The sequence below is a fragment of the Neoarius graeffei genome, chromosome 1, assembly GCF_027579695.1.
Source record: "Neoarius graeffei isolate fNeoGra1 chromosome 1, fNeoGra1.pri, whole genome shotgun sequence".
Taxonomy (NCBI): Eukaryota; Metazoa; Chordata; class Actinopteri; order Siluriformes; family Ariidae; genus Neoarius; species Neoarius graeffei.
In genome coordinates, this window is record NC_083569.1 from 77,063,023 (window position 1) to 77,090,541 (window position 27,519).

At 43.2% G+C, this 27,519-nt stretch overlaps 1 protein-coding gene across 2 annotated transcripts in view; it reads right to left on the reverse strand.

Moving 5' to 3' along the window:
- Positions 1-13,805, reverse strand: part of tnfsf10l (TNF superfamily member 10, like) — a 44,594-nt gene extending 30,789 nt beyond the window's left edge. The window contains exons 1-2 of one of the 2 annotated variants that reach the window (XM_060929858.1): positions 13,403-13,487; positions 12,251-12,315 (exon numbers count right to left, since the gene is read on the reverse strand). In XM_060929858.1, coding sequence (XP_060785841.1) covers positions 12,251-12,277 — 27 coding nt within the window. In that variant the 5' untranslated portion in view covers positions 12,278-12,315; positions 13,403-13,487. Of the gene's footprint in view, positions 1-12,250; positions 12,316-13,402 lie in introns of both variants that reach the window. The other variant, XM_060929950.1, reaches the window with a different exon arrangement.
- Between the last annotated feature and the right edge of the window lie 13,714 nt (positions 13,806-27,519).

Genomic DNA, 27,519 nt, shown 5'->3' on the forward strand with positions numbered 1-27,519 from the left:
GACGTTTCACACATCAGGCTGCCGTTCTTATTGTTTGACAAAAAGACTTTTTCACTTCTTTTTATTCACCGGTCAAATACACCTCACACTTTATTCTATCACATTCCCTGGATACAAGCAATTGCGCGCTCTGATTGGCTACTCTACTACTAGGATATCAGCCCATATACCATGAGTTGAGAAAAACAAAATGGAGGAGCACATTAAGTCAGATATATCACTTTATCAGGTATTTAAAAGAAACAGAAATGGCTAAGTAAAAGAAAAGTGTCTTTACTTAAACCAACCGAGGATGAAATGAAAACTCGACTCGAAAACAAAACCCCCAAAATACAAAAAAAGGCAACAAAATATGTAAAGTATTTGAGCGCAAGAATGTATCTTTTTATTTTTCAAGAATTATTATTATTATAGCAATTTTCACACATTGCTCCTGTCACTTCACCAGTTTGTTCACATTCTAAGCGGAAATTATTTTGTCGTCTGTTTTGTATAAAGTTTTTATTGATCAAATTTGCAAAAAATAAAAATGCTCCGTGTTTCAAAATCCAGTGAACGTGGATAGAATAAAAGTTATTCCACTCAATCTTGTCGTTCATGGTTTATCAGTGCATATACGACTGGATTTTGTGGAATAACTGTTAGATGTCTTGGTCTTTTTTGATTGTCTACTTATTTTTGAATGTATTTCTTATCCCCTACCCATGATCATCATCATCATCTCCTTGTCCAGCACTGTTGCCGGGTCGGGGTCCACATGGACCTTAGTGATCCACATGTCATCTCATCTCTCATCTCATTATCTGTAGCCGCTTTATCCTGTTCTACAGGGTCGCAGGCAAGCTGGAGCCTATCCCAGCTGACTACGGGCGAAAGGCGGGGTACACCCTGGACAAGTCGCCAGGTCATCACAGGGCTGACACATAGACACAGACAACCATTCACACCTACGGTCAATTTAGAGTCACCAGTTAACCTAACCTGCATGTCTTTGGACTGTGGGGGAAACCGGAGCACCCGGAGGAAACCCACGCGGACACGGGGAGAACATGCAAACTCTGCACAGAAAGGCCCTCGCCGGCCACGGGGCTCGAACCCAGGACCTTCTTGCTGTGAGGCGACAGCGCTAACCACTACACCACCGTGCCGCCTCCACATGTCATATTAATTGGAATGTAGTTTTATGCCGGATGCCGCAACTTTCTTGCTGCAACCCTCCTATTTCTGCATGTCTTTGGACTGTGGGGGAAACCGGAGCACCCGGAGGAAACCCATGCGGACATGAGGAGAACATGCAAACTCCACACAGAAAGGCCCCCGGGCTCGAACCCAGAACCTTCTTGCTGTGAGGTGACAGTGCTAACCACTACACCATCGTGCCGCCCCTCCCCTCCCCATTATCTTGTTTAGATTTATATAGGCATGTGCCATGAGAAACCCGTGGTGCAGTGTGTGCTTGGCAAAGTAAGCCTATAACCCACTCAGAGTGCTTTGTTCTCCGCTGTGTCTGAATCTAACCCAATAAATTCTGAACAACATTCAAAGAACAATCTGTACAAGCCCCCGGGGAATAGTTAACAAGAGAGCAGTCTGAAACCCATGACACGATTCGTGGCCAGTTTGAACACAACTCGTAACCTTTTCTGTGAGAAGTGCATAAGGATGTGTGAGGGCAAATTGAGTCGGGACGTGTTCAACTGATCCAGCTGAATAAATGTTACATCTTTGAGGGGACGTATAAATGACCTTGCTTGGGGGCAGGTCCTTTCTTTTCTCTTCTCTTCTCTTCAGCCACATTCACAAATCTGTGCAAATGATCCAAAGAGGTCTGCATGCAATTTGAAGCCGAGAATCAGAAATTGCTTTCCGTCACGGTTGGCGTTTGCTCTTAATGATTCTTTAGCAGTTGCCTCCAGAGCATGACGGCGAGGGCATGCAGGGTGAAGGGATGAAGGTTTTTCAGAACCAGTGATGTTACATGAATCAGGCAGCTAATGAAGAGGCTTTACCTCGGCAACGTGTAGGGCAGGGCTGATCCGAGGCCAGTTTTATGGGTCATGCTGTTATGATTTTTAGGGCTGGGACTTGGGGGGGGGGGACAGACTTTCAATTAAAAGCAAACTTTGGTTTGCGCTGTGCAAGGATTTACAGGAAATCAAACTCCTTTTCATGCATTTTGCCAGTTTTTCTGCAGTTACTTGCATAGATTGTAAATTGTGTCTGTTACATGCAGAGCATGATGACGTCTTTAAAAAAAAAAAAAAAGACCCGAGTACAGTTTTGTGGTTTTCCTTTAATGGGTATGGTTATGATTTGTGGATTTTTGGTCGAACTGTTAACATTTTCATAGCTCATGCCAAACTGCTGGAGCCACTTTAATATTTCACTGTCTACTTGACAAATATATCCTGGCTTATACAAGTTCATGCTTGCTTGAAGCTGCAGCAGAAAAAAAAGAAGAAATTCTACAAGTGGTAGCAGGACAACAACTGTTTTGAAGAGATGGAGTTATATTTGTGTACTCGTATCTGACAGCGCTGTCCAAGGCGTGGTTTGTTATTGTGTGCCAGTAATTCGTGGCATGCCCACGGATTAAGATTTATAAAAAACAAGCTGTAACATCAGAAGTACACAGCGAGCCGTCCTTCCTTATAGAAACTGCGCATCAGGCTCCATCACCGCATCTGATATAACCAGAGGTGGACAAAGTACCCAACTTCATTACTTAAGTCAAAGTACAGATCCCACTGGTCAAATGTTACTCCGATACAAGTGAAAGTTGTCCAGTCAAATTTTTACTTAAGTTAAAGTACTGAAGTACTTGCTTTTAAAAATACTTAAGTATTAAAAGTACATTTTGTGTCAACGCATTGTATTATTGCCACAACATTTACAGTACCAAATACCTCTCAAGCAACCGACTGGATTATTTTGTGGATTCACAAAATGAACGCATGCTGTGCCATCATGGTGGTTTAATGTTAAGCTAGCAAGTCAGTGAAACTCCATCTGACATGCTAGCAAACACTTTTCAAACTTGAAATCATATTGGGTAGCTAACGCTACTAGAAAAGAAAGATTTCTACATTGTTTATTTGGCAAGATTATGCTAAAACAGATTTCTGAAAGGACTTCAGATAAGTTAACGGTATTCATGTTAGCATAGCTCCATTTTTACATGCTAACTAACGGTGTCCAAGTTAACTAACTATGTTAGCCGTGGACAAGGCTACAGCAACTTGGCGGGCAAATCCATAGAAAGTCATTTGACTAACCAGACTGCACAGGTATTGCAGCGTTATCGCTAGCTCTAAAAGCACAGACAACTTCATTGCAAACTTTCTCTTGGAATAAAATGTTTATTTCCCTCAATATGCTTCTGCAGGTTGAACAGCAAGGTTTTGTAGGCTGTGACGTGGTTCGTTTTAGGCAAACAAAGCAAACATTTAAAACGAAACGCATCTTTATTCCTTTCAGAAAACTGAAACATGGGTTCATGGGCCATGGGTGCATGCATTCTCCAGAAGAACCGCCTCCTTCCATTCTGCCATCAACTGATCGTGTTAAATAATGCTGCGGAGAAATCACTGATCTTGATTTTATCCAGTCTATGGATGTGACGTGACCCTAGTGATAAGCTGTCTCAGTGTCACCTGTGAAAAAACCAATCACGTTTTGGAAAGGAAAAGAAAAGACATCAATTTTCAAAGCTGTTTCATAGTAACGGGTAGCGATGACCTTGATAGAAATGTAGTGGAGTGAAAAGTACGATATTTGTCTTTCAAATGCAGTGAAGTTAAAGTCTCATCTCATCTCATTATCTCTAGCCGCTTTATCCTGTTCTACAGGGTCGCAGGCAAGCTGGAGGCTATCCCAGCTGACTACGGGTGAAAGGCAGGGTACACCCTGGACAAGTCGCCAGGTCATCACAGGGCTGACACATAGACAACCATTCACACTCACATTCACACCTACGGTCAATTTAGAGTCGCCAGTTAACCTAACCTGCATGTCTTTGGACTGTGGGGGAAACCGGAGCACCCGGAGGAAACCCACGCGGACACGGGGAGAACATGCAAACTCCACACAGAAAGGCCCTCGCCGGCCACGGCCACCTTCTTGCTGTGAGGCGACAGTGCTAACCACTACACCACCGTGCCGCCCGAAGTTAAAGTCAAGTTTCCAAAATTAATAATACTTAAGTAAAGTACAGATACTCAAAAAGCATACTTAAGTACAGTACTCAAGTAAATGTACTTTGTTACTGTCCACCTCTGTGTATAACATGGATTGGAAGTAAAATATACAGTAAGGTGCTATAAAATCAGCAGCAGTAATATGCCAGTTGTAGGGATGCAAGTGTGGGGTCCAGAAAGGGTGAGTGAGGATTTCTGATCTCAGCGAGAGTAGCAGGAAATGAGGAACAATGCTCTAGTGTTACTCCTGGTTTCTGGAGCTGGGGGAAGAGTGGAGTGGACCTGCCACTGCTCAACTTTATGCTTCACTCAACATATCGCTACTTTTTGGGGAAGGATTAAAAAGAGAAACCGGTCATGTAACTTAAAGCTGTGCCAGGATTCCCCCCCACACACACACACACGGTCTCTCACACACTCTCAATTTGCCTCCTTGCCTCTCGATCATCCTGGGTCTTTGTCAGTGTGTGAATTATTTTGTTGTTGTTGTTGTTTTTTTCTAATTCCACCTGTGACGTCAGAAAGAAACAGGACTCATCAGGGTTTGCGGGGAAAAGCTGTTGAGCTCGTTTCTGTTCCAGCTCGTCTGCTTGGCCTCAGCCTGGGAGAGAGCAGGTTGTCTGAGCAGGCCTGACAAGCCCCTGGTTATTTACTTTACAAGGAAAAAGCATTTGAAGCCCTTTTTTCTACTCCAAGTAAATCTGTCAGTGTTAATAGTCCATCATTAATAATCCCCTTTCAAGGATAATAACTATTATTCTGTCCACATTCACTGGATATGAGCAATCGTGCGCTCTGATTGGCTACTCTACTACTAGACTATCAGCTCCTATACCATGAGTAGAGAAAAACAAAATGGCGGCGCGTGTTGCTGAACCAGCCGAGGACGAAATAAAAACAAACCCCCCCAAAAATACAAAAAAGCAACCAAGTATGGAATGAAAGTATTTGATGGTAAGATCTTTTTTTTTCAAGAATTATTATCATCGCATTTTTCACACATTGCTACTGTCATTTTGCCGGTTTGTTTACATTCTAAGTGGAAATGATTTTGTCGGACGTTTTGTATAAAGTTTTTATTTATCGAATTTGCAAAAAAATAAAAATTAAAAACGCTCTGTTTCTCAAAATCCAGTGAATGTGGATAGAATAAAACAGTTATTCCACTCAATCTTGTCGTACATGGCTTACAATGGTGCTTGAAAGTTTGTGAACCCTTTAGAATTTTCAATATGTCTGCATAAATATGACCTAAAACAACATCAGATTGGCGGCACGGTGGTGTAGTGGTTAGCACTGTCGCCTCACAGCAAGAAGGTCCTGGGTTCGAGCCCCGGGGCCGGCGAGGGCCTTTCTGTGTGGAGTTTGCATGTTCTCCCCGTGTCCGCGTGGGTTTCCTCCGGGTGCTCCGGTTTCCCCCACAGTCCAAAGACATGCAGGTTAGGTTAACTGGTGACTCTAAATTGAGCGTAGGTGTGAATGTGAGTGTGAATGGTTGTCTGTGTCTATGTGTCAGCCCTGTGATGACCTGGCGACTTGTCCAGGGTGTACCCCGCCTTTCGCCCGTAGTCAGCTGGGATAGGCTCCAGCTTGCCTGCGACCCTGTAGGACAGGATAAAGCGGCTAGAGATAATGAGATGAGATGAGACAACATCAGATTTTCATAAGTCAAGTCAACTTTGTCAAATATGCTATACATGCTCGACATACAGCACAGATGAAATTTCAGTCCTCTCTGACCCACGGTGCAAACAGCCAATGCAATAAATAAAAAATAGAATAATTGAAATAAACAATATAAACAAACACTCATATATAAGTGTTTATATACAAGTCCTAAAAGTAGATAAAGAGAACCCAGTTAAACAAATGAGAAAAAAATATTATACTTGGTCATTTATTTATTGAGGAAAATGATCCAATATTACATATCTGTGAGTGGCAAAAGTATATGAACCTTTGCTTTCAGTATCTGGTGTGACCCCCTTGTGCAGCAATAACTACAACTAAATGTTTCCGGTAACTGTTGATCAGTCCTGCACACCGGCTTGGAGGAATTTTAGCCCGTTCCTCCGTACAGAACAGCTTCAACTCTGGGATGTTGGTGGGTTTCCTCACATGAACCGCTCGCTTCAGGTCCTTCCACAACATTTCCATTGGATTAAGGTCAGGACTTTGACTTGGCCATTCCAAAACATGAACGTGATTCTTCTTTACCCATTCTTTGGTAGAACGATTTGTGTGCTTAGGGTCGTTGTCTTGCTGCATGACCCACCTTCTCTTGAGATTCAGTTAATGGACGGATGTCCTGACATTTTCCTTTAAAATTTGCTGGTATAATTCAGAATTCATTGTTCCATCAATGATGGCGAGCCATCCTGGCCCAGATGCAGCAAAACAGGCCCAAACCATGATACCACCACCACGTTTCACAGATGGGATAAGGTTCTTATGCTGGAATGCAGTGTTTTCCTTTCTCCAAACATAACACTTCTCATTTAAACCAAAAAGTTCTATTTTGGTCTCATCTGTCCACAAAACATTTTTCCAATAGCCTTCTGGCTTGTCCACGTGATCTTTAGCAAACTGTAGGCAAGCAGCAATGTTCTTTTTGGAGAGCAGTGGCTTTCTCCTTGCAACCCTGCCATGCACACCATTGTTGTTCAGTGTTCTCCTGATGGTGGACTCATGAACATTAGCCAGTGTGAGAGAGGCCTTCAGTTGCTTAGAAGTTACCCTGGGGTCCTTTGTGACCTTGCTGACTATTACACGCCTTGCTCTTGGAGTGATCTTTGTTGGTCGACCACTCCTGGGGAGGGGAACAATGGTCTTGAATTTCCTCCATTTGTACACAATCTGTCTGACTGTGGATTGGTGGAGTCCAAACTCTTTAGAGATGGTTTTGTAACCTTTTCCAGCCTGATGAGCATCAACAGCGCTTTTTCTGAGGTCCTCAGAAATCTCCTTTGTTCGTGCCATGATACACTTCCACAAACATGTGTTGTGAAGATCAGACTTTGATAGATCCCTGTTCTTTAAATAAAACAGGGTGCCCACTCACACCTGATTGTCATCCTATTGATTGAAAACACCTGACTCTAATTTCACCTTCAAATTAACTGCTAATCCTAGAGGTTCACAAACTATTGCCACTCACAGATATGTAATATTGGATCATTTTCCTCAATAAATAAATGACCAAGTATAATATTTTTGCCTCATTTGTTTAACTGGGTTCTCTTTATCTACTTTTAGGACTTGTGTGAAAATCTGATGATGTTTTAGGTCATATTTATGCAGAAATATAGAAAATTCTAAAGGGTTCACAAACTTTCAAGCACCACTGTATAGCCAACTCGGCGCTATGCGCCTCGTCAGCTATCAGCTCATGTAGTACTCGATTTCGTGGAATAACTGTTAATTGTATAATTCTACAATATGTAACTGTACCCTGTAAAGGATATCTATTTCAGTATTGTTTTGTTTCTTCAAATGAAGCGTTGAAGTGCAAGTTGTAAACAAGTGCCTTTCTTCTTCTTGTTATCTTGTTATTTCAAAGTATTACGTCTTTATTTCAGCGTTATAACTCTTAATTTCAACTTAAGTCATTATTTCGGTATATTATACCATTACTTTGACCTATACATTATAAAACAGCCTACACTCTATCAGTAAGGCTAAATGACTGACTATTAGCTTATAAATCAAATTCAGTACGCTGCTTGCCAGACAGTAAGCAAGCCAGATGTTGCTTAAGTGGAATATATACAGTACTGTGCAAAAGTCTTAGGCACCCTGGGTTTTTTTTTTTCATACAAACTGTGTTACAGATTTCTATTTTATGACTTGTACATTATCGAGTCAGTACAAAAACACTTTAGACTCCAAACGTTTATTTTCCAGCACAAAATTAAATGCTACAGAAAACAAATGTTTGTATCTGAGCAGCATATTCCATAAGAGAGCACTTTTCAGACTAAAAAAGAAAACATAATGAACGTTGCTGGGTTTTGGTGCAAAATGAAGAAGCGAGTGTGATGGTCAAAGTGTCCAGAAGAACTGTGGCTGGTTCTGTAAGATGCTCAGTAAAACCTACAGCTCACTTCCTTATAAAACTGCACTCACTGTACCTGAGACTACTGTTTTTTTTTTTTAAAGCAAAGGGTCGTCACACACCAAATATTGACTTTGTTTCATTTATTATGGCTTACTGCTTACTGTTTTATAGCTTTTTTTAATGTTGAAACATTTCATTTCATTATTTTAAAGCATTTTTTTTTGTTCGACAGCATTTCTTTACACGTGCCTAAGACTTTTGCACAGTACTGTAGATCTACTAATACTAAATTCGGCTAAATGTGTTCAGGAATGGTATGTCGAATTCGAACCGTCAAAAATAACCGCTATTATCATTATAGAGTTTGGTCAGTTTTAGTCTTAGCAGTCAAAGTAATATATCAAAATAACAAGTTGAAATTATGAAGCATGAAGTCTAAATATTGACATAGCACTTAAATCTTTTTTTTTTTTCCTCAACTTGTCATTCAAGGCTATAACACACCTGGAAAGCCTTCCGGGTGGAGATTTTTCTCAGAAATCACTGCACAACAAGGAGTGCCTGCTGATAAGCCTCAGCCTGTCGTGAATTTTTTTTTTAAAGTTTGCTTCCCTGTAGATGCTGAAGTGAAAGTTAACGTGCCATCTTGGCAGCTCCGTAACACCAGATTTCACACCTGAGCGCACAAACACTGAGGCAATCACACACAATAGAAAGAAAGCTGACGACAAAAAAAAAAACCCCAAAACAAAACCCCGACCACATGTTGCTACAGGAAACCATCCTTTTACGCATAATCTCCTTTCTTTTTCCTATCCTCATTGGCTTGTAAATCACTTCAGTGACCAGTGGAGACGGACCCCTTTGAGACGTCGTTTGTAAGGCGTTTTCAAAGAGATTCTGGTCGTTCAAATGGCTCTCAAATCTGTTGCTTTCTGTGGTGTTAGTCTTCAGTTCGGGTTCATCACCAAGAATGCTTGCAGCATACTAACTACAGGCCTGAGAGTGGAATCGAGCCGATATCCTGCAGCCAAAACCACAAAAAAGTTCCTATTAAGGCAGTCAGGCACTCAGAAGAGGTGGTAATGCCCCTCGTTTTTTTAATTTATATACAAAATCAGTCCAAACACATAAGCAGCTCTTGGACTGAGTATCAAACACGTCTCAATCTTAATGTGGTGTGTGTTACTTGTTGGGTTTGGAAGAATGCAGCCTGTCCAGCCTTCCTGCCTTTCTCAGCTCTGAGCATATTCAAACCGGAAAGTGTGTGTGATATGATGGTAAAATGAAGTGTTATTTCCAGCACAAGTGAGAGCCTTGAGCAGCGAGAAGAACCTACTGTGTGTGATGTGACTCACTAATGGGTCCTAATGAAGAGATAGAGGCTATCTTTTGGTGTAGCGCTGGAGTAAACTGGAGGGCCAGTTAACGGCTGGGTCTTTTTATTTTCGCCAATATTGTTCTTACGAAATGTGATAATGTGAGCCTGAGTGCAGATGTTTACATGCTTTTAGGTCAACAGTGCTGGTAGGCTGTCCCATCTGGAGGCTATGTTGTGTGTGAGCAAGGGATATTTATGCTAGTTCTAAAGATCCTTTGTCAGGTTGCAGCTGGTTTACACGAGGAGCAAAAAAACCCCCCCAAAAACTAAAAAAAAAAGCAGCAAGATTCAGGTTAAGTGTAAGGATAGTATTGAATATTAATTAGCTGCATGAATAATTATGTCAGTGGATTGTCTTCATATTGATAGCGTGTTTGTTTCATGTGCATGATTGCATAACTCATCTCATGAATAAAAATCATCTCATCTCATCTCATTATCTCTAGCCGCTTTATCCTGTTCTACAGGGTCGCAGGCAAGCTGGAGCCTATCCCAGCTGACTACGGGCGAAAGGCGGGGTACACCCTGGACAAGTCGCCAGGTCATCACAGGGCTGACACATAGACACAGACAACCATTCACACTCACATTCACACCTACGCTCAATTTAGAGTCACCAGTTAACCTAACCTGCATGCCTTTGGACTGTGGGGGAAACCGGAGCACCCGGAGGAAACCCACGCGGACACGGGGAGAACATGCAAACTCCACACAGAAAGGCCCTCGCCGGCCACAGGGCTTGAACCCGGACCTTCTTGCTGTGAGGCGACAGCGCTAACCACTACACCACTGTGCCACCCGAATAAAAATCAGTCTAATTAAAAAAAGTGTATTTTACAATGGAGCCGCACAAGAGTAAACGAATAGCGTGTGTTCATTTAAAGAACAAACACACTTCTGTGTGTTTTGAAGAATCGTATATTCTAGGTGATAGAGATTTAAAAAAAAAATCCACAGACAGCTTCAAGCTTGCTTCAGATAAAAAACATACTTTTGTGCGGGCACCAGTGTCGTGTTTTATTTTAAACTCCGTGAAACAGTTGAGATTAAACCTTATGTCTAACTGGGAAACATCCAAGCCCTGCTTGGGGCTAGCTAACATAGCGTAACATGAATCCACAAAGAAAGGCAGCCAAATTTAGCTGCGTAAGGTTCTCACTGTTCTGCATAAACCCCAAAAGTTCAGACTGACAGAGAAGAGTCAAAAGAAAAGAAAGAAAGAAAGAAAGAAAGAAAGAAAGAAAGAAAGAACAATAAATATGCAGGCGCAGGAAGGTGTAAGCGAGTCAGTTTTTTTGTGGATCTTGGCAATAGAAGCTGTCACAGAAAGGTTTGACAGAGTTGTGGGGAAAAACTAAACACTGCTTTCAGGATATAATTTTACACCAACTTTTGTTATTGTTGGTGAAGGTTTCTCTCACAGAGCACCTGAAGTGGAACGACATGGTATGACGAAAGCCTTCAACGGGCGCTGACTTGCAAAAAAAACAACAACAGTAGCATGTGGAAGTGGGCGCACCAGTCACACTCTGCGGCAAACCAACTTAGTCACGGGCTCAGTCAAGTGCCATGACGTACCCAAGAGCAGAGCAGAGTGACTCCATTCTGGTATGCACCTTCGCATTGGACAGCAGGAAGTTGACAGAAATAGGTCAGCATTTGGTTCAATGCAATGTCAGCTCCATACCCTTATGCGAGAGTCTTTCCCTTTGGTCGTCTTCTTCTACTGCTTGCAGTTTTTCTCTCTGACCAAGATCTGACCTCTTCCTTTTCCATTTCACTGAGCGTCATGGAGCCGCATCTATCATCTAAACTCCTGAATCTATTTCCGATTCAGGTCTTTATTTACGACCCAGACGCATGGAAAGGTAACGAATAATCAACTGTGTAGAAGTTGTAAGTCAACGTTGCTGAATCCGGCTGATGATCTTATCATCTTGTAAGGACAACAGTGATGCATTATACATCACCCCATGACCTAAACCAAAACTGTCCTTGGTGTAGCCTCAGTTGCTTACAACAGCGTACTCCCAAACCACAATGTCTATTTTTGAAAAGAATTATGGCTATCTCCTGGCAAACAACAAGGAAAAGTCCCTTTAAAGTGATCAAAAACACCACAAAACAACCAGGAGCTGAATGTAACCAAACAATACTACTGTTCCTCCTTCACTTCACATTACAAAAGTGCAGCTCGACACATGACAAAGACACCGTTACAGATCCCAACCTCTTGTTTTAAAGTGCTCAGTGCAGATTTACAGCACTCCTCAAGGATTTCTCGAGTCTTTATTTGGCAGATTCACAGAAAACGAAGCCTCAGGAAACATTCGTATCTGTTCTGCTGTAAGAAGTAGGCTTCTATGTGAAAAGCATACATGAGGACAAAAAAAAATCTCTCCATTACTAATCGCATATATGTGTGGTAGTTGAGGACAAGCCAAGGATACTTTTTTTTTTCTGTCTAAACCTGCTGCTAATCAGGAAGAGATCCTGAAACAATTTAGCATTTTAAGACGTACATGCTGCAATCAATCAGAACCACACAAGGATGATATTTAACTTTTATTGTTTTATTATTGCCTACATTCCTGGTATAATGGGACGAAACTGTACCTTTCCATGTTGAAGGGTTGGTATCATCAAGAGGGCACATTTTATACTTTTAGTAGCCGATGAGTCTGAGAGAGAATTATTTACAATCAATAAATAAAGAGAGAGAGAGAGAGAGAGAGAGAGAGACATAGAATCATGCTTTTATTCTGTATTAAACATTGCTTTTATTTTGTTGACGAAATAATTTTTAACCCCACACTCTAACTTTTGTACCTACTTGTTGATCGTGTAACTCCTTTTGGACCACACTTTGTGTTTTCCGTTCATTATTATGTTTAAACTTTATTATACACAGAATCCAAAAAAAGATAAACCTTATTTCCATTGGCGCTGTGTTTTAGTTAAAAGAATGATGTATGAATATATATTAAAAAATATATAAATATATTCAAAGAAGGAGCAGCAGTAGCCTAGCCTGACAAAAAGCAATACTGGACAATGTGTGATATAATGTGCAATACCTCTCCTGCTGGACTTTTTTTCCCCTTCCCATATCTTATTCTTTTTTAATATTTGTATATGTAAATACTTAATTTATCTAGAAGTTTTTTCTCTATTTTCTATTTATCCTGTAATGATGCTGCTGGGATTTTAATTTCCCTGAGGGAACCCTCCCAACCGGATCAATAAAGTTCTATCGAATCTAATCTAAATAAAAATCAACAAAGATTAATAATGATAATGTTATTGTGTCATTTTTTTAAAATACAATGTCATTTCAATACTGAGTAAATCAACACAGTACAATACAAATATGATTCATTTATGTAATAATAATATATTTTATTTAAGGTGCCTTTCAGGGCACTCAAGGTCACTTCACAATACACATAAACGACAATAAAAAGAGCAAAAAGACAACAATATAAATGCAATAAAATCAGAAATCAGCAGTAGTGGATGTACTATAGATATAGCATTTGATACAGAAGAAGTGCATACTGTCACTTTGAAGGTGAGCTGTAAAATGTCTAAAAATGTATAAATACTAGAATACAAAATGAAACTATGTACAGATTTGGGTGTCAGTAACACACTGAGTGTCAGTTGTCTTCCCTGTCATTAATCTAGACTTTTTGTTTCAGTCTTGGAAAAAGTTGAAGAAGGAATGCACAGAAGATGCATCTAAGAACTGAAAGCCATGGTGCTCACCTGGGACAGGGACATGTTCAGGTAGAGGAAGAGTCCAGTGGTGGAGGCGATCTGCAGCACCACCACCACGATCACCACCATGGCGAGCCACAGCTTGGAAGGAGACTCTTTGCGGCCGCTCGCCGGCACCATCATGTAGGTAGTGGACTCGCTGCTGACCGAGCGGAAGTAGTCCTGGTTGGGCTGAGTGGCCATGGCATTCCTGGGCTCGAGTGACGGCCGGGTGAAACTAGGCGTGTGTGTGTGTGTGTGTGTGTGGCTCACTGAGCTGGCTGTGGTGGAGGAGGGCCAGGCGGAGACTTTCCTTCCTTCCTTCCTTCTTTCTTTTTCTTTCTTTCCTTCTTTCTTTCTTCTCACTCCGGGTTTCTTGGAGAGTGAAGATTCTGGGCGAGTCCCGAACACGGGTCGTGTCCCAAATCACCCCCTCCTCCTGACACGTGCGCGCTGCGATCGATACCCAAACGCGCTTTGTGCTCCCTACTGAGTGCACTAAAGTGACGAACAGGGAGGTGTTTGGGATTGAGGCAGAACTTTTGGAAACTGAGGATGGGGATGTGTTTAACCCCTTTTTCTGTTGTGAGAAACTTTCTTTTTCTACAAATGTTTTATTGAACTTCCTTTTACATCTTCTTATGATTTATACACTGTCTGAGATAAGTGTTCCACATTTTGTAACATAGACGGTGGTGTAGTGGTTACTGTCGCCTCACTGTAAGAAGGTTCTGGGTTCGAGTCCAGTGGCGGACGGGACCCTTTCTGTGTGGAGTTTGCATGCTCTTCTACAGTCCAAAGACATGCAGGTTAGGCTAATTGGTGGCGTAGTGGTTACTGTGGCCTCACAGTAAGAAGGGTGTGGGTTCGAGCCCAGTGGCTGACAGGAGCATTTTTGTGTCGAGTTTGCATGTTCTTCTACAGTCCAAAGACATGCAGGTTAGGCTAATTGGTGGCACGGTGGTGTAGTGGTTAGCACTGTCGCCTCACTGTAAGAAGGTTCTGGGTTCGAGTCCAGTGGCGGACGGGACCCTTTCTGTGTGGAGTTTGCATGTTCTTCTACAGTCCAAAGACATGCAGGTTAGGCTAATTGGTGGCGTAGTGGTTACTGTGGCCTCACAGTAAGAAGGGTGTGGGTTCGAGCCCAGTGGCTGACAGGAGCATTTTTGTGTCGAGTTTGCATGTTCTTCTACAGTCCAAAGACATGCAGGTTAGGCTAATTGGTGGCACGGTGGTGTAGTGGTTAGCACTGTCGCCTCACTGTAAGAAGGTTCTGGGTTCGAGTCCAGTGGCCGACGGGAGCCTTTCTGTGTGGAGTTTGCATGTTCTTCTACAGTCCAAAGACATGCAGGTTAGGCTAATTGGTCGCACGGTGGTGTAGTGGTTAGCACTGTTGCCTCACAGTAAGAAGGGTCTGGGTTCAAGTCCAGTGGCTGACGGGAGCCTTTTTGTGTGGAGTTTGCATGTTCTCCTACAGTCCAAAGACATGCAGGTGAGGCAAGTTGGTGTCACGGTGGTGTAGTGGTTAGCACTGTCACCTCACAGTAAGAAGGGTCTGGGTTCGAGCCCAGTGGTCGACGGGAGCCTTTCCGTGTGGAGTTTGCATGCTCTTCTACAGTCCAAAGACATGCAGGTTAGGCTAATTGGTGGCACGGTGGTGTAGTGGTTACTGTCTCCTCACAGCAAGAAGGTTCTGGGTTTGAGCCCAGTGGCCGACGGGAGCCTTTCTGTGTGGAGTTTGCATGCTCTTCTACACTCCAAAGACATGCACGTTAGGCTAATTGGTGTTACAGTGGTGTAGTGGTTACTGTCACCTCACAGTAAGAAGGGTCTGGGTTTGAGCCCAGTGGCCAACGGTAGCCTTTTTGTGTGGAGTTTGCATGTTCTCCTACAGTCCAAAGACATGCAGGTTAGGCTAATTGGTGTCACGGTGGTGTAGTGGTTAGCACTGTCGCCTCACAGCAAGAAGGGTCTGGGTTTGAGCTCAGTGGCCGATGGGAGCCTTTCTGTGTGGAGTTTGCATGCTCTTCTACAATCCAAAGACATGCAGGTTAGGCTAATTGGTGGCATGGTGGTGTAGTGGTTACTGTCTCCTCACAGCAAGAAAGTTCTGGGTTCGAGCCCAGTGGCGGACGGGAGCCTTTCTGTGTGAAGTTCGCATGTTCTCCTACACTCCAAAGACATGCAGGTTAGGCTAATTGGTGTCACGGTGGTGTAGTGGTTAGCACTGTCGCCTCACAGCAAGAAGGTTCTGGGTTCGAGCCCAGTGACGGACGGGAGCCTTTCTGTGTGAAGTTCGCATGTTCTCCTACACTCCAAAGACATGCAGGTTAGGCTAATTGGTGTCACGGTGGTGTAGTGGTTAGCACTGTCGGCTCACAGCAAGAAGGTTCTGGGTTCGAGCCCAGTGGCTGACGGGAGCCTTTCTATGTGAATTTCGCATGTTCTCGTACACTCCAAAGACATGCAGGTTAGGCTAATTGGTGTCACGGTGGTGTAGTGGTTAGCACTGTCACCTTACAGCAAGAAGGTTCTGGGTTCGAGCCCAGTGGCGGACGGGAGCTTTTCTGTGTGGAGTTTGCATGTTCTCCTACAGTCCAAAGACATACAGGTTAGGCTAATTGGTGGCACGGTGGTGTAGTGGTTAGCACTGTCGCCTCACAGTAAGAAGGTTCTGGGTTCGAGCCCAGTGGCTGACGGGAGCCTTTTTGTGTGGACTTTGCATGTTCTCCTATAGTCCAAAGACATGCAGGTTAGGCTAATTGGTGTCACGGTGGTGTAGTGGTTAGCACAGTCACCTCACAGCAAGAAGGTTCTGGGTTCGAGCCCAGTGGCGGACGGGAGCCTTTCTGTGTGAATTTCGCATGTTCTCGTACACTCCAAAGACATGCAGGTTAGGCTAATTGGTATCACGGTGGTGTAGTGGTTAGCACTGTCGCCTCACAGCAAGAAGGTTCTGGGTTTGAGCCCCGTGGCCGATGGGAGCTTTTCTGTGTGGAGTTTGCATGTTCTCCTACAGCCCAAAAACATACAGGTTAGGTTGATTGGTGGCACGGTGGTGTAGTGGTTCGCACTGTTGCTGCACAGTAAGAAGGTTCTGGGTTCGAGTCCAGTGGCTGATGGGAGCCTTTTTGTGTGGACTTTGCATGTTCTCCTACAGTCCAAAGACATGCAGGTTAGACTAATTGGTGGCACGGTGGTGTAGTGGTTAGCACTGTCGCCTCACAGCAAGAAGGGTCTGGGTTTGAGCTCAGTGGCTGAAGGGAGCCTTTCTGTTTGGAGTTTGCATGCTCTTCTACAGTCCAAAGACATGCAGGTTAGGCTAATTGGTGTTACGGTGGTGTAGTGGTTAGCACTGTCGCCACATGGTAAGAAGGTTCTGGGTTTGAGCCCAGTGGCTGATGGGAGCCTTTCTGTGTGGAGTTTGCATGTTCTCCTACAGTCCAAAGACATGCAGGTTAGACTAATTGGTGGCACGGTGGTGTAGTGGTTGGCACTGTCGCCTCACAGTAAGAAGGTTCTGGGTTTGATTCCAGTGGCCAATGTGAGCCTTTCTGTATGGAGTTTGTATGCTCTTCTACAGTCCAAAGACATGCAGGTTAGGCTAATTGGTGGCGTAGTGGTTACTGTGGCCTCACAGTAAGAAGGGTCTGGGTTCGAGCCCAGTGGCTGACAGGAGCATTTTTGTGTCGAGTTTGCATGTTCTTCTACAGTCCAAAGACATGCAGGTTAGGCTAATTGGTGGCACGGTGGTGTAGTGGTTAGCACTGTCGCCTCACTGTAAGAAGGTTCTGGGTTCGAGTCCAGTGGCCGACGGGAGCCTTTCTGTGTGGAGTTTGCATGTTCTTCTACAGTCCAAAGACATGCAGGTTAGGCTAATTGGTGGCACGGTGGTGTAATGGTTAGCACTGTTGCCTCACAGTAAGAAGGGTCTGGGTTCGAGTCCAGTGGCTGACGGGAGCCTTTTTGTGTGGAGTTTGCATGTTCTCCTACAGTCCAAAGACATGCAGGTGAGGCAAGTTGGTGTCACGGTGGTGTAGTGGTTAGCACTGTCACCTCACAGTAAGAAGGGTCTGGGTTCGAGCCCAGTGGTCGAGGGGAGCCTTTCTGTGTGGAGTTTGCATGCTCTTCTACAGTCCAAAGACATGCAGGTTAGGCTAATTGGTGGCACGGTGGTGTAGTGGTTACTGTCTCCTCACAGCAAGAAGGTTCTGGGTTCGAGCCCAGTGGCCGACGGGAGCCTTTCTGTGTGGAGTTTGCATGCTCTTCTACACTCCAAAGACATGCACGTTAGGCTAATTGGTGTTACAGTGGTGTAGTGGTTACTGTCACCTCACAGTAAGAAGGGTCTGGGTTTGAGCCCAGTGGCCAACGGGAGCCTTTTTGTGTGGAGTTTGCATGCTCTTCTACAGTCCAAAGACATGCAGGTTAGGCTAATTGGTGGCACGGTGGTGTAGTGGTTACTGTCACCTCACAGCAAGAAAGTTCTGGGTTCAAGCCCAGTGGCCGACGGGAGCCTTTCTGTGTGGAGTTTGCATGTTCTTCTACAGTCCAAAGACATGCAAGTTAGGCTAATTGGTGTCACGGTGGTGTAGTGGTTAGCACTGTCGCCTCACAGCAAGAAGGTTCTGGGTTCGAGCCCAGTGGCGGACGGGAGCCTTTCTGTGTGAATTTCGCATGTTCTCGTACACTCCAAAGACATGCAGGTTAGGCTAATTGGTATCACGGTGGTGTAGTGGTTAGCACTGTCGCCTCACAGCAAGAAGGTTCTGGGTTTGAGCCCCGTGGCCGACGGGAGCTTTTCTGTGTGGAGTTTGCATGTTCTTCTACAGTCCAAAGACATGCAGGTTAGGCTAATTGGTGTCACGGTGGTGTAGTGGTTAGCACTGTCACCTCACAGTAAGAAGGGTCTGGGTTCGAGCCCAGTGGTCGACGGGAGCCTTTCTGTGTGGAGTTTGCATGCTCTTCTACAGTCCAAAGACATGCAGGTTAGGCTAATTGGTGGCACGGTGGTGTAGTGGTTACTGTCTCCTCACAGCAAGAAGGTTCTGGGTTCGAGCCCAGTGGCCAACGGGAGCCTTTCTGTGTGGAGTTTGCATGCTCTTCTACACTCCAAAGACATGCACGTTAGGCTAATTGGTGTTACAGTGGTGTAGTGGTTACTGTCACCTCACAGTAAGAAGGGTCTGGGTTTGAGCCCAGTGGCCAACGGGAGCCTTTTTGTGTGGAGTTTGCATGTTCTCCTACAGTCCAAAGACATGCAGGTTAGGCTAATTGGTGTCACGGTGGTGTAGTGGTTAGCACTGTCGCCTCACAGCAAGAAGGGTCTGGGTTTGAGCTCAGTGGCCGATGGGAGCCTTTCTGTGTGGAGTTTGCATGCTCTTCTACAGTCCAAAGACATGCAGGTTAGGCTAATTGGTGTCACGGTGGTGTAGTGGTTAGCACTGTTGCCTCACAGCAAGAAAGTTCTGGGTTCGAGCCCAGTGGCCGACGGGAGCCTTTTTGTGTGGACTTTGCATGTTCTCCTACAGTCCAAAGGCATGCCGGTTAGACTAAATGGTGTCACGGTGGTGTAGTGGTTAGCACTGTCGCCTCACAGCAAGAAGGTTCTGGGTTCGAGCCCAGTGGCCAAAGGGAGCCTTTCTGTTAGGAGTTTGCATGCCCTTCTACAGTCCAAAGACATGCAGGTGAGGCTAATTGGTGGCACAGTGGTTACTGTCTCCTCACAGCAAGAAGGTTCTGGGTTCGAGCCCAGTGGCTGACGGGAGCCTTTTTGTGTGGAGTTTGCATGTTCTCCTACAGTCCAAAGACATGCAGGTTAGACTAATTGTTGGCATGGTTGTGTAGTGGTTACTGTGGCCTCACAGTAAGAAGGTTCTGGGTTCGATCCCAGTGGCCAATGGGAGCCTTTCTGTGTGGAGTTTGCATGCTCTTCTACAGTCCAACGACATGCAAGTTAGGCTAATTGGTGGCATAGTGGTTACTGTGGCCTCACAGTAAGAAGGGTCTGGGTTCGAGCCCAGTGGCTGACAGGAGCATTTTTGTGCGGACTATGCATGTTCTTCTACAGTCCAAAGACATGCGGGTTAGGCTAATTGGTGGCACGGTGGTGTAGTGGGTAGCACTGTCGCCTCACAGCAAAAAGGTTCCGGGTTCGAGCCCAGTGGCTGACAGGTGCCTTTCTGTGTGGAGTTCGCCTGTTTTCCTACAGTCCAAAGACATGCAGATTAGTCTAATTGGTGGCACGGTGGTGTAGTGGTTACTACTGTCGCCTCACACTACGAAGGTTCTGGGTTCAAGCCCAGTGGCCAACGGGAGCCTTTTTGTGTGGAGTTTGCATGCTCTTCTACAGTCCAAAGACATGCAGGTTAGGCTAATTGGTGGCACGGTGGTGTAGTGGTTAGCACTGTCGCTTCATAGCGAGAAGGTTCTGGGTTCGAGCCCAGTGGCTGACAGGATCCTTTTTGTGTGGACTTTGCATGTTCTTCTACAGTCCAAAGACATGCAGGTTAGGCTAATTGGTGGTGCAGTGGTTAGCACTGTTGCCTTAAAGTAAGAAGGTTCTGGGTTCGAGCCTAGTGGCCGACGGAAGCCTTTCTTTTTTTTTTAAAATCAATTCATATGCAATACAATTACACAAAACAATTATAATACAATTATACAAAAAATTAGAATTCAAATACAACACCGAATTAAAAATTAAGTGAAAAAACAAAATTAACAGTAAAGAATAATGTGTATATTTAGATGTCTGTGTGTGTGTGTGTGTGTGTGTATAAGGAGTAGTACTGACTTACTGTTGGACCGGGGAGATGGAGGCTGGATCGCAGAGAAGGAGGGTTTCAGAGGAAATGAGTATTATTATCTTTATGTAGGTTAATAATAAGAGAAATAAGAATAGGGATAATTTGATTAACTGACTGATTATCCAGATTGCCTGGGCACCCAAGTATGGCCACGGTGTCGTCCCGCCCCCGCACAAGATATACCACAATGAGACAGCAGAGGGAAGGCCCTGCGTGTTAACCAGCCCACGGCCCATGGCCCAGGGCCCCCAGCACCCCCCATTGGGTTTGAGCCCAGTGGACAACGGGAACCTTCCTGTGTGGAGTTTGCATGCTGTGCTACAGTCCAAAGACGTGCAGGTTAGGCTAATTGGTGGCTCTAAATTGACCGTATGTGTGAATGTGAATGGTTGTTTGTCTCTGTGTCAGCCCTGTGATGATGACGACAGGAACCTTTCTGTGTGGAGTTTGCATGCTCTGCTGAGGCCAAAGACATGCATGTTAGGCTAATTGGCGGCTCTAAATTGACCGTAGGTGTGAATGTGAATGGTTGTTTGTCTCTGTGTCAGCCCTATGATGCTCGCTTCACAGCAAGAAGGTTCTGGGTTCGAGCTCAGTGGCTGACGGGAGCCTTTCTGTGTGGAGTTGCATGTTCTCCCCGTGCCTGTGTGAGTTTCCTTCACAGTCCAAAGACATGTAGGTTAGGCTCATTGGTGGCTCGAAATTGACCCTAAGTGTGAATGGTTGTTTGTCTCTGTGTCAGCCTGATGATGATCGCCTCACAGCAAGAAGGTTCTGGGTTTGAGCCCAGTGGCCGACGGAGGCCTTTCTGTGTGGAGTTTGCATGTTCTCCCCATGTCAGCGTGGGTTTCCTCCACAGTCCAAAGACATGCAGGTTAGACTAATTGGTGCCTCTAAATTGACCATAGGTGTGAATGTAAGTGTGAATGGTTGTCTGTGTCTCTGTGTCAGCCCTGTCATGATTTGGTGACTTGTCCAGGGTGTACCCCGCCTCTTGCCCGTAGTCAGCTGGGATAGGCTCCAGCTTGCCTGCAACCCTGTACAGGATAATGGATAGATGGATGGATGGACTTAATTGGGGTTATATGTCATGAATGTACTGTATTATAGTGGGACTGAGAATTCTATATGGTTTACCAAGTTGTGATTGCATAAGTATTCATCCCACACTGCACTGAGACCCCTTAGTTTGGGGGTATTTTTTTATAGTAATATAAGTCATATAGTTCTGATACTTCTACCAGGAGCAGGTGTGGTTATATTAAAGTCATGTGACACTTTAACTGTATACAGGTGCACTTCTTCATACCATAGCCTGCAAGGGTCGTAGGGACACCACTGATGACACTCAGTCCATCATTGGTGTGTCTGGGGCATTTTAAACTTGGCAGAGCCCATCCCTTTCCAAGCTTGATCAATGGGCAATTTAGGGTAGCCAGTCAGCCTAACTTTGGATTGTAGGAGAAACTGGAGGAAACCCACACAGACATGGGAGAACATGCAAACTCCACACAGACAGACCCCCGGGCTCAAACCCAGAACCTTTTTGCTGTGAGGTGACAGCACTAACCACAACACCACCATGCCGCCCACAGGTGTACGCCATTCAGCTAATATACATACATAACGTACTACAAGGGCACTCGGTAGAGTGCATACCTCCGCCAAGCTACATATTATCAACAACAAAACCAAATCACTTGAACCTAGGATAATACTAAAGCTGTACACCAAATCTCATCACAATCCATCCATCCCATCCATCCATTATCTGTAACCTCTTTTCCTGTTCTACAACTCCGATTCCAAAAAAGTTGGGACAAAGTACAAATTGTAAATAAAAATGGATATGCAATGATGTGGAAGTTTCAAAATTCCATTATTTATTCAGAATAGAACATAGATGACATATCAAATGTTTAAACTGAGAAAATGTATCATTTAAAGAGAAAAATCAGGTGGTTTTAAATTTCATGACAACAACACATCTCAAAAAAGTTGGGACAAGGCCATGTTTACCACTGTGAGACATCCCCTTTTCTCTTTACAACAGTCTGTAAACGTCTGGGGACTGAGGAGACAAGTTGCTCAAGTTTAGGGATAAGAATGTTAACCCATTCTTGTCTAATGTAGGATTCTAGTTGCTCAACTGTCTTAGGTCTTTTTTGTCGTATCTTCCGTTTTATGATGCGCCAAATGTTTTCTATGGGTGAAAGATCTGGACTGCAGGCTGGCCAGTTCAGTACCCAGACCCTTCTTCTACGCAGCCATGATGCTGTAATTGATGCAGTGTGTGGTTTGGCATTGTCATGTTGGAAAATGCAAGGTCTTCCCTGAAAGAGACGTCGTCTGGATGGGAGCATATGTTGCTCTAGAACCTGGATATACCTTTCAGCATTGATGGTGTCTTTCCAGATGTGTAAGCTGCCCATGCCACACGCACTAATGCAACCCCATACCATCAGAGATGCAGGCTTCTGAACTGAGTGCTGATAACAACTTGGGTCGTCCTTCTCCTCTTTAGTCCGAATGATACGGCGTCCCTGACTTCCATAAAGAACTTCAAATTTTGATTCGTCTGACCACAGAACAGTTTTCCACTTTGCCACAGTCCATTTTAAATGAGCCTTGGCCCAGAGAAGACATCTGCGCTTCTGGATCATGTTTAGATATGACTTCTTCTTTGAACTATAGAGTTTTAGCTGGCAACGGCGGATGGCACGGTGAATTGTGTTCACAGATAATGATCTCTGGAAATATTCCTGAGCCCATTTTGTGATTTCCAATACAGAAGCATGCCTGTATGTGATGCAGTGCCGTCTAAGGGCCCGAAGATTAAGGGCACCCAGTATGGTTTTCCGACCTTGACCCTTACACACAGAGATTCTTCCAGATTCTCTGAATCTTTTGATGATATTATGCACTGTAGAAACACTTTTAGAATCAGAAACACTTTTAACATGATGATATGTTCAAACTCTTTGCAATTTTACACTGTCAAACTCCTTTCTGATATTGCTCCACTATTTGTCGGCGCAGAATTAGGGGGATTGGTGATCCTCTTCCCATCTTTACTTCTGAGAGCCGCTGCCACTCCAAGATGCTCTTTTTATACCCAGTCATGTTAATGACCTATTGCCAATTGAGCTAATGAGTTGCAATTTGGTCCTCCAGCTGTTCCTTTTTTGTACCTTTAACTTTTCCAGCCTCTTATTGCCCCTGTCCCAACTTTTTTGAGAGGTGTTGCTGTCATGAAATTTCAAATGAGCCAATATTTGGCATGAAATTTCAAAATGTCTCGCTTTCGACATTTGATATGTTGTCTATGTTCTATTGTGAATACAATATCAGTTTTTGAGATTTGTAAATTATTGCATTCCGTTTTTATTTACAATTTGTACTTTGTCCCAACTTTTTTGGAATCGGAGTTGTACAGGGTCGCAGGCAAGCTGGAGCCTATCCCAGCTGACTACGGGTGAGAGGCGGGGTACACCCTGGACAAGTCGCCAGGTCATCGCAGGGCTGACACACAGACACACACAACCATTCACATTCACACCTACGGTCAATTTAGAGCCACCAATTAGCCTAACCTGCATGCCTTTGGACTGTGGGGAAAACCGGAGCACCCAGAGGAAACCCACACGGACACGGGGAAAACATGCAAACTCCGCACAGAAAGGCCCTCGCTGGCCTTGAACCCAGGACCTTCTTGCTGTGAGGCGACAGTGCCCTCGTCACAATCCATTCACTATTTTTGAGTTATGTTGGGAACAGACAAAAAAAAAATCCTGGATCCACATACATATCCGGATTTGCATCAAAATCTAACCAATTGTTCCTTGGCCCATGGCTCAACTTTCCTCAAAATTTCAACAAAATCCATTCAGTACTTTTTTGAGTTAGGTTGGGAAGAGACAAACATGCAAATGTAGGTGAAAACACAACCTTTTCCAACAAAGTTGGCAGAGGTAATAATGTGACTAGGTTAAAGGGGGGGCATACTTATGCAAATTACATTATCACGTCCCAGATTAATTTTATGAACATCATTAAACTATTGAACATATTGAGCACAACATTAATAATTGGCTTTAATATGGTGTTTTTTATTCTGGATATATATATATTTTTAACAAATAAGTTTTCTTAGTTTTATTAAATTTGCCGTTAGATTCAAGCAAAAATTACTTCCACTTGTTTTTAGGTTATTGAACTTTCAATTAGAAATTAGCAACTTTATATAAGAAACACATTAGTGTGACATATACAGTACTAATCAAAATTTTGTACACCCCTACTCATACATAGTTTTTTCTGTATTTTGACTATTTTCTACATTGTAGAACAATACTGAAGATATCAAAACTATGAAATAACATCTGGAACATGTACAGAATTTTGTGGTAAACAAAAAAAGTGTTAAAAAAAAACAAAAAAGTTTCATATTTTAGATTTTTCAAAGTAGCCAGTGTTTACTTTGACGCTTTGTACACTATTGGCATTATCTTAACCAGCTTCATGAGGTCGTCACCTGGAATGTTTTTCAATTAAAAGGCGCCTTGTCAAAAGTTAATTAGCGCAATGTGTTTGAGATCAAATAGTAGTAAATAATGACAATACAGTAAATAGCCCTATTCCACAATTGTAGTAATCCATATTATGTCAAGAACCGCTCAACTAAATAAAGAGAAACGACATCCATCATTACTTTAGGACATGAAACGAATTTTAATTAATAAAAATAAAGAAAAAACATTGAATTGGAAAGTGTGTCCAAACTTTTGGCTGGTACTGTATATTTTTAAAGCCGTTTAGCTAAAGTGGGCAATATGCTTATAATTATTAAATAATAACTAAATAATAACTACAGCCCTCTTGAACTGCAATATGAAACCATTGATAAAGGATAAAAAGAAAGGAAAAAGAAGTCAATGAATATAGCATGTTCTATCCCAGATGACCTGCTAATAAATTACTTATTTGATAATGCCTTGGGAGACTATTGTGTTGCCAAGAAAAAAAAACATGTAAAAATAGTACACATGTTTTCATCCCCCTTTCCATTAACTTAATAAATAATCTTTATCTCCATGAAGATAAAGGTTAAAGCTTACAGTCCACAATGTGTAGATACTCTTCCGAATTCAAGATAAACACCCTGTGGGGGAACTGTGAAGCTTCCTCGGTCTTATCCGTACAGTGCAAATCTCAGTCTGCTCCATGTCCCTGTCAGAACTGGAGAGAAAGCAGCTGGACACAAGCATCATGGGGCGGCTTGGGAAAGTTTTTGGCAATGCACCAAACTATATGCAATTGCACTAAGTAAAAGTTCAAAATATCACACAACTTATGGCATAAATCAAAAATGGCATGGTTACCAGAATAAGATGATGATGCGATTATGCTAAAAATGTTGCATTTGCAACACATGGGAAAAGGAGTCTTGATTTGACCAAGGTCATTCAACTATAATTTTAAAATGCAAACTTTTTAGTCCCCTCCATCTAGGAGCCCTAAAATTTTTTTAAAAAACTAATCTCCCTTCATTGACACCCATGTAGAATATCCATGTACAGAAATTTGCTGTTTTGTAAATATTGCATATATTATGCATAAATGCAACTGTTACTGTATATTCGGTAGCTTTAGTCATAGAAAGTTAACTAATTACCAAAAAGTTGGCAGGGTATAAACGGAATACATCAGAAATTAAACGGTTTTGAAAGGACCAATATATATTGATGAGTTATCAGGAGTCAACAGTCACTAAGCACAATGCTTAGTTATGATTTGCTAGTAAGAAATGTAACTTATTTAGGTAATAAATAATGTAAATTATTATACATACAGGACACTTTTTCGATGGAATAAAAACATGTATTCTATTCCCTTCTAGCGGGTTCCATTCATTTGGTTTGATAGCATGCAATATTGTTAGTATATTGTTTATCCTACGTGTATTATGCCACTCTACCCAATGGAGAATGAGGGTTGAATATGGTTTACGATATTGCATGGTTGTCAAGACAACATGATGTCACACGTCGGAGCTGATGTGAATATCCAATAAGAAAGTTTTCTCTTGAGCATGCGCAGAAGCATTTCTTTGTTCACCGGCGGCGCCTGCAGTAAACTGTTGTGGTGAATTGAAAATGCCATAAGATACGTATTACATATAAAATGTCTGCACTAGCGAGCGACTCTAACAATTTGTAAACAAACATGGCCGCCAAGTTTGTTCCATCAAATGTGTATAATAATAATAATAATAATATAATAATAAGAAGAATAAGAATATTGGCTGGCTTTTTTTCATGGTATATCAGATGTATTCCATTCAGCTTGCATGATATTGAACTCGTCTTCAACCCGTTCAGTATCATGCTAGCTGAATGGAATATATCTGATATACCACGAAAAAAAAGCCAGCCAATATTACTTATTAGGTGGGGGAAAATCAAAGTTACATGGTATACCACCAGCACAAGCTCTCTCCATTCCAAAGTTAACTGGATGATGACGTTCCAAATTACAGTGCTTTGCAAAAGTATTCATCCCCCTTGGTGTTTGTCCTGTTTTGTCGCATTACAAGCTGGAATTAAAATGGATTTTTGAGGGGTTAGCACCATTTGATTTACACAACGTGCCTACCACTTTAAAGGTGCACATTGTTTTTTTTTATTGTGACACAAACAATAATTAAGATTAAAAAACAGAAATCTGGAGTGTGCACAAGTATTCACTCCCCCCAAGTCAATACTTTGTAGAGCCACCTTTTGCTGCAATTACAGCTGCAAGTCTCTTGGGGTATGTCTCTATTAGCTTAGCTCATCTAACTACTGGGATTTTTGCCCATTTCTCAAGGCAAAACTGCTCCAACTCCTTCAAGTTAGACGGGTTGCGTTGGTGTACAGCAATCTTCAAGTTATGCCACAAGTTGAATTGAGGTCTGGGCTTTGATTAGGCCATTCCAAGACATTTAAATATTTCCCTTTAAACCATTCCCGTGTAGCTTTAGCAGTATGTTTAGGGTCATTGTCCTGCTGGAACGTGAACCTTCATCCCAGTCTCAAACCTCTGGCCGACTCAAACAGGTTTTCCTCCAGAATTGCCCTGGATTTTAAAACATATCTGTTTTGTCAAGCCTTTTGTTAATAGTGTTTATGAGGGAAAGGAGTAGATCTGGAGGGTCCTCAGACATAGTATTTTGGTAAACTGGGATGTATGGATGCTGTCAATCCCCCACTCGCTTGCTCACTTGAGTTTGTTGATAATGTAATGGCTGGCTGCTTTATGTCCTGGGGCTCCCTCATGCCT